We start from the raw sequence: 12,726 nt of genomic DNA, 5'->3' as shown, positions 1-12,726 counted from the left end.
CAACTCCTAGTGAGTTAATTAGTCTGTTATTGCAAAGTGTGTGCCTAATTGTTGCTCTTCTTATATTGTTTCCCTTAGAGATTAATCAAAGTGTGCTGGCCTTGATTCAATTTTAGTATTTCTTTTTAATTGGGGGGGAATATTTGATGACTTCATTCATATAGTTGTCAGTTAGCCTTATGAGCAATTACATTAAATTCTGTTTTTGATAAGCTAGATGAAGCAGAGTCTCTAAACTGACAAGTGGACTGTACATTTGCGTTATTGCTTCTCAAACATAGTACATTAGAAACCTGTTCATGTAATGGTTTGCAGGCATAGTTTCAGAAACTAAACTAAGTTTCTTGCCCGTTATGGTGACACTGGTGAAATTATGGATAAATCTGATAAGTCTGTGCACTGATTTAGGCAATGTTTACTGGCAGTAATAATGAGATAAGTACTGAATACCTGTCATTTAAGTTAGAGATCCTATAACTATCCTAAAGAGATAAGATATTGTTGCTGCCTTTGTTGGTGCTGCCGGGAACATGACTAACAGGACTAGGTACATGATTTTTTTTACAATAGAAATATTATCATACTAGTAATAACTTGACTAACAGGCCTAGATTCTTTTGCTAGTTCACATGTTCTATCATAACCTGCGTTCATGATTGTTCTTTTCTTGGAACCCGTAAGTGCACGAGTTTTCTGGTTTAAATAGGTACAGGTAACACTCCATCTAGATTTGCTTTGCTGTGGATGATGTGCTACGTCCATCATTCATCGTCGAATATAGGATTGAAATGTTTGCAATTGCTGTTAGATGTTAGGTTTGAGTACTCCATAAATTAAGTATTTTGCTGAAAGACTGATCTACCCGCAAGAAAACTTCAGAAGAAAATAAGTGCATACCGATGGGGACAATCTAATCTACCTGCAGTTGGTCCTCCCAATCTACCGACAGAAATCACTAGCCACCAATCGTACCAATGACTAGCAGTACCTGCTCGCCGGAGCGAGCTTGCACTTGACCTTCTGGAAGACGACGGCCGGCGTGCCGGGCGGCGCGAGCTGCAGCTTGAGCGGGCATTTGGCCTGGAACTTGCACTTGGTGAAGTGCGCCTGGTACCTGACCTCGCCCGACAGCGCCACCTCCACCTGGAACACCCCCGTCTTGTTCTCCTCCTTGAACTCGGCCACGCCGGCGTTGCCGAGCGCGACGTAGGCGCTGTCGGCGCCGGAGACGAGGTGGTGCACCTGTGTCTTGCGGGCGGGGTGCGTGGAGCCCTCGTCGGCGAGCCTGACCCGCTCGAAGCGCTGGCCGTCGAAGCTGTAGTCGGCCTCGAGCGGCTGGGTGTTCCTGACGCTCATGGCCCAGTTCCTGTTCCGGACGGTGAGCGTGAGCGAGAGGTTGTACGCGAAGGCGGTGGAGGGGGACGCGGCCAGCGCGAGGCGCGTGAGGGAGGCGTCGACGACGGCGACCTCGGCGTGGCGGATGAAGCAGTAGGCCGCGAGGAGGACGACGAGGAGGACGACGCCGGCGAGGACGGCGAGGCAGCACGCGCAGCAGAGGATGGTGTCGCGCGCGCCGGAGGAGACGCAGGGGCAGCAGCGGTCGCAGAATGCGTCGTAGCAGCCGCACTCGCTGCAGCACATGGCTGGCTGAGACCTGTCTGGATCTTGAGCTGGTTTCTTGAGCCCAATCTTCGACTGGCTCTTGAGCTAAGCTAGCTAGTAGATCTGGATGACACTGCCGGACTGACACAGGAGGTAGGGGGTGGCGGCTTTTTTGAGCTTCAGCTACCAGTCGATGCGGATTGGGGGATTGGGTCTTATTTTTCACTTCATATGAACGTGGATCCCTGACAGCAACGGCAAAAAAAGCCGGGCATAGCAACGAGTGGAGGACCAATGTTCAGTCAACGGGTCTGGTCATGTCGTCGAGCATAATTGTGCGCGACTTTTCTTAAAAACTAATCAACCCTCCCTCCCCATGTCCTCGTGTCGCCCCACAAGGCGACTCGGGGACGACAAGGGTTTCCCCCGCTACCACCTTCCCCTTCCCCCTCCTCCCTTGCTGCCACCTGAGACGGTCGTCGGGGCAAGCCTGTGCTGGCGCCGGTGACGGTGGCGACGAGGATTGTCTTTGAAATGTCAATGCGGGAGTATATTGCGGCTATATAATTTTCGCCATCACCCAGCCTTTGAAATGTCGGTCTTCCTCAGTTCCCTACCTCTGATTGTCTTGTGATGACACTGCCCGTAAGTGAAAGCGTTGGATTGTTACATCGGTGTAAACTCATTTAAATATTAAAATTTTGTGTTCTTTACTAATTCTTTCATTGCTACCATCTTGTAGGAGGATGAAGAAATGGCGTGTAAAGATTGAAGAGTGAAGATGTCCCTGCTTATTATTATGTGTTCTCATTTATGTGCGTAAGTTGAACTTAGTGGAGCTTGCGAGTATGTTGTTTAAGTTAAACACTTAAAGCTATTATGATGTTTGTGTACTTGTTACCAAGTTAAACATTTAAGCTATTATGACGTTTGTGTACTTGTTACCAAGTTAAACACTTAAGCTATTATGAAGACTTGTCTAAATTCTCTTGTGTTTTTATTATGTATGGAATAGCTTATTTGTATACAAATTCACATTGGTGACCGTTATTCCTTTTTCCCTCTTGTGGATCGGGAGGTTTTGTACACTGAAATCTTATCTTATACTCTCTTCTATGGATCATGAGGTTTCGTACAACGAAATCTTTATCTTCTACTCTCTTCCATGGATCATGTAGTTTCACCCACCGAAATATTGTCTTATTTTCCCTACAAGCCCAACGTCAATCCTTGAAGTTGGATTACTCTATCCATCTGCACCTGCCGCTGTTGGATCAATCGCCGGAGGTGTGCCCATCCTCTCTTCACACATATCTCGTCTATATATATACTACTTGAGTTGTTCACGTCAACGTGTACCCTCAACGCTAAGGGTGATGCACTGTAACTCACGTTGAAGTAGGCATGTCCGAAAGCGCGATACACAAGATATCAGGTGAGTGCTTTTATAAGCCCCAAACCCCGCTTGCGTGGGAGGGACCCGTCAGAGCTCACAACATCCGCAGAATTCTCCACGTCGATTCACTCACCTAGGCCATGGTCAGCGGCCATTGACCCACTATTGGTGTTAATGGTGTAGGAGTATTGTTAATTTTGTTGTTGTTTATATGTGATCACTGTTGTGAAGTGTGCTGCATTTGGGTGGTATGACGATCACATTTGGAAAATGGGTGATCAGAACAATAAAGTAGACAATCCAAACAACTGCAGCTTGCATCTAGTCACCTCTAAAGCACAAATGCAGGCCACCAAACAACTGTCATAATCTGGCCACTGATGCAATGCAGGCTACCTAACAATGTTCACAATATAGTTTTGAGCCTGCATTAGCTCAGCCAAGCCTAGTTGAGTCACACATGCAAAGGCCCAAAACGATGCAGGATACCAAACACGCCAAGTTTGGGTTGTAGTGTGCCGGGTAGATTTTCTGTTCAATTTTTCCTTCTCGCGCATAGCTTCGACCACGAAAGATATGCCTTGACTAATGTACGCCTATCATCAGTGTGGTGTGGCCCGGTGGTAGGACCTCTAGGCGCTACGGTTTTGGAAAACCTTGCATGTGATTTTTGAAAGGTCTCATCTAGTTTTTTTTTACTGTTTTTCGGTTTTCTTTCTGGGTATTTTCAGGTTTTTATTTTTTAATTTCTATGATCATATTTTCCTTTTTAGTTTTAATCTTTTCTCCGGTTATATTGTTTCTTTATTTTTCAAATATATGCAGACATATGTAAAAATACATGTCGGGTATATTCTTAATACATGTTAAACATTTGTTTGAATAGACGTTGAACATATTTAAACACACATTGAACATTTTTTGAATAGATGTTGAATATTTGCTAAAAACACGTTCAACATTATTTAAATAATCGGTGACATTTTTTAAATACACGGTGAACAATTTTCTAAACACAGATTGAACATGTAATTCACAATGAACATTTAATATAGCATTTTTAAATACATGGCGAAAATTTTATAAATACATGATGAATTGTTTTTAACACACGATGATCACTTTGTAAACACATTATGAACATTTTTTAAATGTCATGAACATTTTGTGTATTGTATGAGCATATTTTTAAATTTCAGAAGAATTTTTAAACGAGGATTTATGGAATTGTAGAAATATTTTTTTCACGTATGAATATTATTTATAAACTGTGATGAATGCTAAAGAAACTAGCAAAAACCAACGTCAGAAACCAGCAATAAAACCAGAAAAAACACAGATCCAAACCAAAGTTACAGTGACCCTGTATAATGGGCCGGCCCGTGAAGGAGCCCCTATAGGCGAGCGGGCGATCGAGCTCGCTACGGCCAATACCTAGACGCTCCCAGCTTCGATTCCCTCCACCCGCCGCCGCCGGAGACGCCACGCCCTCCGCCGTCGGCGACCTGCCCGAGGTACTCGAAAGGAGAGGCGGAGAGATGTGGTACCTTTGCGTCTTCTACCACAGGCTCCTGGACTACCGGCGGCCGGAAGTGCAATCGCTCGCCGAGCTCTTCGGTGGGCCCGGCGCCGGGGACGCCGTCGAGTGGCGTATGCCGGAGAACCACCACGAGGACTCCCCCTTCCACCTCGTCCGCCTCCCCGGCGACGAGCGTCTGGCCGCGCAGATCGCCAACCGCAGTAAGCGAGCTCCCCTCGCCAACCTTTCTTGATTTATACTGTAGTACCTAGCATCTCGCGTTTATGCCGGACACTGCATGCTCTAGGCCTGCTCGTGAAGGGGATCTTTGAACTGTGGGGACAGGGTGCCACATACGACGAACTGGAGAAGGCGATACGGGAGTACCCCGACGAGAGGAAGCTGCCATACCTGACGCCCGAAAGTTCGTTCAAGATTGTCGTCGACAGCTTCGGCAAGGTGATCAGCTTCGAAGAGCAGAATGAGATCATAAAGGGGTTCACTTACATCCCATTCGAGGTTACTGCCACAATTCTTCTACTACCTTGTACTAATTAGTGATCTAAATGCTCTTATATTTGTTTACGGAGGGAGTAGTTGTGTACTATTAATTCCAGAGGTAGGCATTTGTGGATGCCAATTGTTCCTTCTTTTTATGATGGGTGCTGTGTTATTTCTCTTGTTTTAGGGCCGTGTTAATTTGAAGAAGCCCGAACACAAGTTCTTTGTCTTGGAGACTGATGATTATGGGTCACAAAATGGCCTCCCACCAGTTGTCCAGAAGACGGTATTCTTTGGCCGGGAGGTTGGAGCAGCAGACAGGCATCTATTGCCGACGTATCAGTTGAAGAGCAGGAAGTACATTGGTCCGACTGCAATGGATTGTGAAATGGCGTTTCTCATGGCCAACCAAGGGCTCGCACGGACTGGGAAACTTGTGTATGACCCTTTTGTTGGCACTGGGAGTATTTTGGTCGCCGCTGCACATTTTGGAGCCATGACTATGGTTTGTGCTTATTGCAGAAATAAATACATAGCTGTGCTTTTGCTAGTCAATGTCTCGCTTATAAAGTTCTTTCAGGGTGCAGATATTGATATAAGGGTTGTGCGGGATGGTCGTGGTCCTGATTGCAACATTTGGAGCAACTTTGAGCAGGTAATTAGGTCGACTTGACCAAATTTCAGTTCAGAGAAGCTTCTTGCATGTTTGCTTCTATACTGTCTGAATCATCATTATTAGATCTTGAAGTAGTAGATCTTCTTATTTAGTTTGTGAGTTGGTGGATACCTATAATTCATCTAATGTATTGACCATATTATCTTATTCAGTACAAGTTGCCAGAGCCTTTGTGTGTGCTGCGAGCAGATAACAACCTGCCACCTTGGCGTCCAGGATTGAAGGAGGTACACTATCCTGCATTTTGTGTTGTTTGTGCAATGTTTCTGTGCATCACTTGCAGTTTTGGAATTGTTCATTAATGACTAGTCGGAAATGAAAAAAAGCATCAGCAACTATGTCCCTTCTGCACAAATGCATGCTGCTGAATGTTTGTAGTTGTGCTTGAAGTCTTGCATGGACACATATGTCAGGATACTCACATAGTCACATAGTCGAATGCTTATATGACCTTTCATGTGGTTGGTATATCTAGCTTAATTTGTAACAAATTCACCATGAAATGTTTGTTTTTTAGTCCCATGAGAAAATTAATTGATGGTTATTGTTTGCTTAATACTCCTTAAAAGCATAGTTAAAAAAGTCACGCCTAGGCTCTAGGTGATAGCAAAACGCCTAGCTTAATCTGCGCATAATTGCGCATAAGTGTGCGCCTTGGTCAGAAAAGTGCAAGGCAGTGGCAAAATGCACAATTGCCTAGCTCTTTTAGTAAATATGCTTAAAAGCAGTACCTGGGGCATACTGTATAAACTACTGCGTGATATATCAACTGAATTACTATGTGAAAAAATCTTTAGATTATTGTGAGATAGAACAACTGTATTATGTTAACATTGCTTTGTGATTGTGATTTCAATTGTGCTTACATGATACTCACAGTCACATAGTTGAATGTTTATATAACCTTCATGTCGTTGGTATATATCCATCTTTAATTTGAAACAAATTCACCGTGAAATTTGATTTTTAGTCCCATGAGAAAATAATTGATGGTTATTACTTGCTTAATACTCCTTAAAAGCAGTACCTGGAGCACACTGTATAAACTACTGCGAGATGTATCAACTGAATTACTATGTGAAAAAATCTTTGGACTATTGTGTGATAGAATAATTGTACTATTTTAACATTGGTTTGTGATTGTGGTCTACAACTGAACATTGCATCTTTCCTTAGATGCTAGTATTATGAGGTTATCTTCTGTGTAAGCTGCGTGCTGCTACTCCTCTGATACTGTCTAATTCTATTGTCTTGGTCACAAGAAATGATAAGCTACTGCTGCTTTTGTCCATCAGATATTTGATGCAATCATTTGCGATCCCCCATATGGCGTCCGAGCTGGTGGGCGCAAGTCGGGTGGTCGGAAGCTCCTAAAAGGCATCATCCCTCCGTACACAGTTCCGGACGAGAAGAGAGAGAACCACATTCCATCAACCGCACCATATAGCCTTGCCGAGTGTGTTCACGACCTGCTCCACCTTGCTGCGAGAATGCTGGTGGTTGGTGGCAGGCTCGTCTTCTTCTATCCAATGTTGCGGGAGGATGATGCTGCTGGTGTGGCGAAATTTCCGGAGCACCCCTGCTTCAAGCTGGTGTCCTCCTGCGAGCAGATCCTAAGCCTGCGGTACAGCCGGGTCCTGCTGACCATGGTGAAGGTGGGGCCCTACACGGAGGAGGTCGAGAGGATGGGCGAGGAGCGGCACCAGGAGTTCAGGGAGAACCACCAGAAATGGATGGAGGAAGGCAACCTGCACACCGCCGTGTTCAGCCCGGCGGAGCATGATAAGAAGCCCGAATCTGATAGAGGTTCCAAGCCCAAGTACAGAGGCAAGTACGTGTAGTGATGGAAACACTCTGGGATCGATGACAAATTTTGTTGGTCTTCTGTTGTTTGTATCTTTCAGTAATGGCTCTTGTATGGCTTGTGCTAGGTTTACAAGCCAGCGCCAATTAGTGCAAGGAACTGTATGATGAACTTCAACTTGATATCTTGGGAGGCTAGCTCATTTTGATGATGAACTGTAGTTTTCTAACTTGTTTTTCCTGGTTTGATGATAAACTGTAGTTTTCTTGTTTTTCCTGGTTTGCGTCTTGGGCCGCTGCTTTTTTTCTAGAACATGAACTGCTCTGCTTTATATTCGGATAAAAATGATACAAATGTAGTTTTACATAACGGACTTCACAATCCTTCTCCAGGGTTTTTAAGTCGCTTGAGCCACCTGAGCTATCCGGTATATGAAACCAATGAATGCGTCTTGGCTGTGACGGCAAGTCCTTGGATCAGCGAGGTCTTCGTTGCCGAAGAAAGAAACCAAACTGTAGCTAGGCTTGTGCTAGGTCAAGCTAGCGCCAATTAGTGCAAGGTGTTGTATGATGAACTCTCAACTTGATATCATGCCAGGATAGAGGCTAGCTCATTTTATGACGAGTTGTAGCTTTTTTTACTTCTCTTTTCAGGCTACTACTTAGGGCATCTCCAAGTCGGACACGCAAACCTCCTGCAACCGTCCGGACCGCGGAAGCCATCCGATAGGGCACCAGAGAATGCACGAAGGAGGAGGAGCCTCCCCCTATCCACTCGCGAACGGTAGAGGGCAACCCCAAGCGAGAGTTCCTCATTTGAATCCGCCATGAGGGCATTCCGGTGGACAGGGTCAACCTCATACGAGAAGCCGTTGCCGATCTGACCGCCATGAGGGCATTCCAATGGATAGGATCAACCTCATACGAGAAGTCATTGCCGATCTGACCATGGTACAACAAGGGGAGGAGAGCAAGGGGGGAACAATGAAAGCGGGGTGGACAAGGAGAGTGAGGAAAGTGGAAGAAAAAGAGGCTAAGGTTTGATCGAGGTGGTGGTTTTGTAGGGTTGGGGTGGGCCAGATCCTACATGGTCGTTGTGTCCAGACCACCTCATTCCTGCTCCACATATGAGCTAGATACGAGGGGTGTTGGACAGCAGGGTTTGAGGGGTCCGCTTGGATGACATTTTTGGGACTGGGAGGTGTCCAAGTTGTCCGCCCTGACATATGGGGGGTGGAGGGTCTGGTTCTGGCGCTCCATTAGAAAAGGAACTGTCACCCCTACAGAATAAGCTTGAGCCCACATGGAAGTGTATGATAAAAAGCTTGAGCTCACATGAGTTGTAGCTACTAAAACAAGATGAAAACAGCCAATTCTAAGTCTCTCCCGGATCAAAATCACTATTTTGACCTTATTAACAAAGTTAAGTATGCTCTAACCCCATTTTGAATTTTTTGCATGATTTGACCCTCGATTCTACCGCCAAGCGGTGCTGGTAGGGTTAATGAGCTACCACCATGGTCAATGGCGGTAGCCCTTGGACGACGTTCGGTCCGTATAGCTGCTTACCATGCTAACATGGCAGAAATCTACCATTGTCGCCCACATTGGCTACGGGTCAAATGGTACCTCCAAAGACGTCAGTGGTATGGCCTTAAGGCTACGTCCAACCGTGTTGGGCAGGGGCGGAGCTAGCTCCCAGCAACCCGAAACGATTGCCTAAGCTGCTCTAGCCATACTTCATCAAATAATACAAAGACACTAAGGTCAGTATTGTTAATTGGTGGAGCAAATGCTCGACAATGTTACCATGCATAGCCGCATAGGCTTTGTCGAGGCTCCTTGAGTTGGCTGGCTCCGTCACTGGTTGGTGATAGGGTCTTGAGGGTACCTTCAAAGCAGTGACAGAGCTTGGGCCAAATTCCTGGAGGAGCGGTGGGTTGGGGGGGGGTGTGGACAGATTTGCCCCACTACTTCAAAGGCGTCAACGGCAGGTCTCAAGACTACTTGCAAATACGTCGATTGTAGGGTTTCAAGACTACCTCCAAAGATATTGATGGCAGGATCTCAAGGCTACCTCCAAAGACGTCGGAGGGTTATACATCTGCCATGTCAAAATAATCAAAAATGATCAGCGGACATGGTCCGAATGTGGATGAGGCTATCGCTACTCACCATGGCGGTAAGCCCGGTACCATACCGCCTTCGTGACCGGCGGTAGGTTGAAGAGTCGGATCATGAAAACTTTAAAAACGAAATTACTTCATGGTAAACTCGTGATTATAAAAAAAACTCGTGATTATAAACATTAAAACAAACAGTGATTTTGGCCCCTCTCTCTCCCGGACCAGCTGAAGCCTCCTAGCCGCAAATACGCTCGACGACTTGACCCGTTGACTGGACATGGGTCCTCCACTCGTTGCTAGTACAGTATTTCTATCGCTGTCAGGTATCGGGTCCCTACCTCCATTCCAACAAAGGGTGACAGGACAGGTTCACATCGAGTGAAAAAGTAAATCCGCAATTCCCCAATCCGCATCGACTGGTAGCTGAAACTCCAAAAAGCCGCCACCCCCTACCTCCTGCGTTCGTCCTCCTGTCAGTCCGGCAGTGTCATCCAAGATCTAGCTCAGCTCAAGAGCCAGCCCAAGAAACCAGCTCAAGATCCCGGCAGGGTCAGCCACAGCCAGCCATGTGCTGCAGCGACTGCGGCTGCTACGACGCATTCTGCGACTGCTGCTGCCCCTGCGTCTCCTACGACGCGCGCGAGACCATCCTCTGCTGCGCGGCCTGCCTCGCCGTGCTCGCCGGCGTCGTCCTCTTCGCCGTCCTCCTCGCGGCCTACGGCTTCATCCGCCGCCCCGAGGTCGCCGTCGTCGACGCCTCCCTCACGCGGCTCGCGCTGGCCACGTCCCCCGCCACCGCCTTCGCCTACAACCTCTCGCTCACGCTCACCGTCCGGAACAAGAACTGGGCCATGAGCGTCAAGAACACGGAGCCGCTCGAGGCCGACTACAGCTTCGACGGCCAGCGCTTCGAGCGGGTCAGGCTCGCCGACGAGGGCTCCACGCACCCCGCCGGCAAGACCCAGGTGTACCACCTCGTCTCCGGCTCCGACGGCGCCTACGTTGCGCTCGGCAACGCCGGTGTCGCCGAGTTCAAGGAGGAGAACAAGACGGGGGTGTTCCAGGTGGAGGTGGCGCTGTCGGGCGAGGTCAGGTACCAGGCGCACTTCACCAAGTGCAAGGTCCTGGCCAAGTGCCCGCTCAAGCTGCAGCTCGCGCCGCCCGGCACGCCGGCCGTCGTCTTCCAGAAGGTCAAGTGCAAGCTCTCTCCGGCAGACAAGAACTGCTAGTGATTACTACGATTCGTGTCTTTCTTTCTCGTTTTTTCTTCAGTAGTGAAACAGTGATTTCTGTTGGTAGATTTTAACTGCAGGTAGATTGTCCCCATTGGTATGCACTTTTCTTCTGAATTTTCTTCCAGGTAGATTAGTGTTTCAGCAAAACAAAATCCATGAAAAATCCCTTGATTGTTCTTGTGGCCTACCATCTTGGCTATCTTGCTGAGCACACACTCCTAAGATCTTTTACCAGTTGGTTGCCAAAGGAAGCAAGCCAGAAAGTAAGTACTTATGCAGTTACTGTTATAAACGCCAACTTAATTAATGCAGTCCTCAAACCAAACGTCTACTCCCTAACAACAATTGCAAACATTTCAATCCTCTGTTCGAGGCTGAATGATGGATGTAGCGCATCGTCCAAAGCAAAGCAAATTTAGACGGAGTGTCATGTATACCTCTTTTAACCATAACACTCTGCACTTATGGATTCAGAAAAAAAAAATCATGAACGCAGGTCATGATAGAACATGTGAACTAGCAATAGAATCTACGCCTGTTAGTCAAGTTAGTATGATAATATGTCTTTCGTCCTGTTAGTCAAGTTCCAGGCAGCAACAATATCTCTTTAGGATAGTTAGGGTCTCTTACTTAAAACAAGGATCGAGAGTTCTGTTTTCCCATGAAAACATGACAGCTATTCAGTACTTATCTCATTACTGCCACTAAACATTGCCCAAATCAATGTATGGACTTATCAGATTTATCCATAATTTCACCAGTGTCACCATGACGGACAAGAAACTTAGTTTAGTTTCTAAACTATGCCTGCAAACCATTACATGAACAGATTTCTAATGTATGTTTGAGATGCAACAACGCAAATGTACAGTCCACTTGTCTGTTTAGAAACTCTGCTTCATCTAGCTTGTCAAAAACAGAATTCAATGTATTGCTCATAAGGCTTAACTGACAACTATATGGATGAAGCCATCAAATATTCCCCCCAATTAAAAGCATACAGAAATTGACTCAAAGTCAGCACACTTTGATTAATCTCTAACGGAAACAATAAGAAGAGCAACAATTAGGCACACACTCTGTTATCACAGACCAGTTAACTCACTAGGAGTTGGTCAAATGGCCCAAGCAGGCCCTCCAAAAGCTGCCCAGCCGGGCTGTGCACCCCAGCAGGCTACAGACATGAACTCGTCAAAACTCATCGGTGGAAAAGCCGAAGGGGACAAGTAAAAACCGGTTAGATGCCTTCTCCATCTCTCCACAGAGCCGGCCAGCCTTCGCACTCAAATCTGCTGCAACCTGGAACTTGGTGGCCATGTTTTGTTTTTGTAACGAAAACAGAGCCGGTTGACAAACTAACAACCGATAAAGAAGGAAAATCAAGGAACACAACAGTCATAAAACTGCAAAAACACATTTCTGCAAACATGCTGAATTATTATACAAGGCGTTCATCAGTTCTTAGCTTAGCACAGTTGACATGGATGACAATACAGTACGGATGGATCATAACAAGTACGGAGTACTACATAACACTGAAGGTGAAAATGCAAGTTTGTTTTAACAGCTTGATCTCCAATTACTTGTCACAAGCCAGTACATGACATTGAACGTGACTGCCAGTGCCGATAAAACTGCAGACACGCATTTCTCATCATCATGAAAGACAGAGGGGTACAACAAGGCATTCACCAGTGCCTGGCCTAGACAGGCGATCATGTTCTGTTTTGGCAATGAAACTAGGGAGTCTATCCTACCCGGAAGTCTAGGAAAAAAGAGAGAAGAATTTGCAACTCCACAGTCTGTATCCCTCACACCTACATGAGATCAAGTTCTAGATCGCACATAGGGCTGGCTGCTGTATCAGA

General features: G+C 46.4%; 3 protein-coding genes across 3 annotated transcripts; 2 read left to right on the top strand and 1 right to left on the bottom strand.

Annotated features, from left to right (window-relative positions):
- Positions 1–825: 825 nt before the first annotated feature.
- On the bottom strand, positions 826–1,800 carry LOC109766838 (uncharacterized). Its single transcript, XM_020325603.4, has one exon. It carries the CDS (start codon positions 1,639–1,641, stop codon positions 979–981), a length of 663 nt encoding a protein of 220 aa, XP_020181192.1. The 5' UTR covers positions 1,642–1,800; the 3' UTR covers positions 826–978.
- A 2,546-nt stretch (positions 1,801–4,346) lies between these two features.
- On the top strand, positions 4,347–7,727 carry LOC109766832 (uncharacterized). Its single transcript, XM_020325598.4, has 6 exons — positions 4,347–4,738; positions 4,825–5,036; positions 5,206–5,523; positions 5,599–5,673; positions 5,847–5,921; positions 6,990–7,727. Exons 1-6 carry the CDS (start codon positions 4,537–4,539, stop codon positions 7,533–7,535), a joined length of 1,428 nt encoding a protein of 475 aa, XP_020181187.1. The 5' UTR covers positions 4,347–4,536; the 3' UTR covers positions 7,536–7,727.
- A 2,275-nt stretch (positions 7,728–10,002) lies between these two features.
- LOC109766834 (uncharacterized) lies at positions 10,003–11,034 on the top strand. Its single transcript, XM_020325601.4, has one exon. The coding sequence runs from the start codon at positions 10,190–10,192 to the stop codon at positions 10,850–10,852; it is 663 nt and encodes a 220-aa protein (XP_020181190.1). The 5' UTR covers positions 10,003–10,189; the 3' UTR covers positions 10,853–11,034.
- The last annotated feature ends 1,692 nt before the right edge of the window (positions 11,035–12,726 follow it).

The sequence above is a fragment of the Aegilops tauschii genome, chromosome 2 (genome assembly GCF_002575655.3).
Source record: "Aegilops tauschii subsp. strangulata cultivar AL8/78 chromosome 2, Aet v6.0, whole genome shotgun sequence".
Lineage (NCBI taxonomy): Eukaryota > Viridiplantae > Streptophyta > Magnoliopsida > Poales > Poaceae > Aegilops > Aegilops tauschii.
The sequence above is the reverse complement of the archived record's forward strand: the minus strand, read 5'-3'. Positions and strand labels throughout refer to the sequence as shown.

Coding starts and splice junctions, on each gene's coding strand:
- LOC109766838 (XM_020325603.4), bottom strand. CDS start 1,641: ATGTGCTGCAGCGAGTGCGGCTGCTACGACGCATTCTGCGACCGCTGC.
- LOC109766832 (XM_020325598.4), top strand. CDS start 4,537: ATGTGGTACCTTTGCGTCTTCTACCACAGGCTCCTGGACTACCGGCGG. Junction 5,524..5,598: donor ATTTTGGAGCCATGACTATG/GTTTGTGCTTAT, acceptor AAGTTCTTTCAG/GGTGCAGATATTGATATAAG. Junction 5,922..6,989: donor GGCGTCCAGGATTGAAGGAG/GTACACTATCCT, acceptor TTTGTCCATCAG/ATATTTGATGCAATCATTTG.
- LOC109766834 (XM_020325601.4), top strand. CDS start 10,190: ATGTGCTGCAGCGACTGCGGCTGCTACGACGCATTCTGCGACTGCTGC.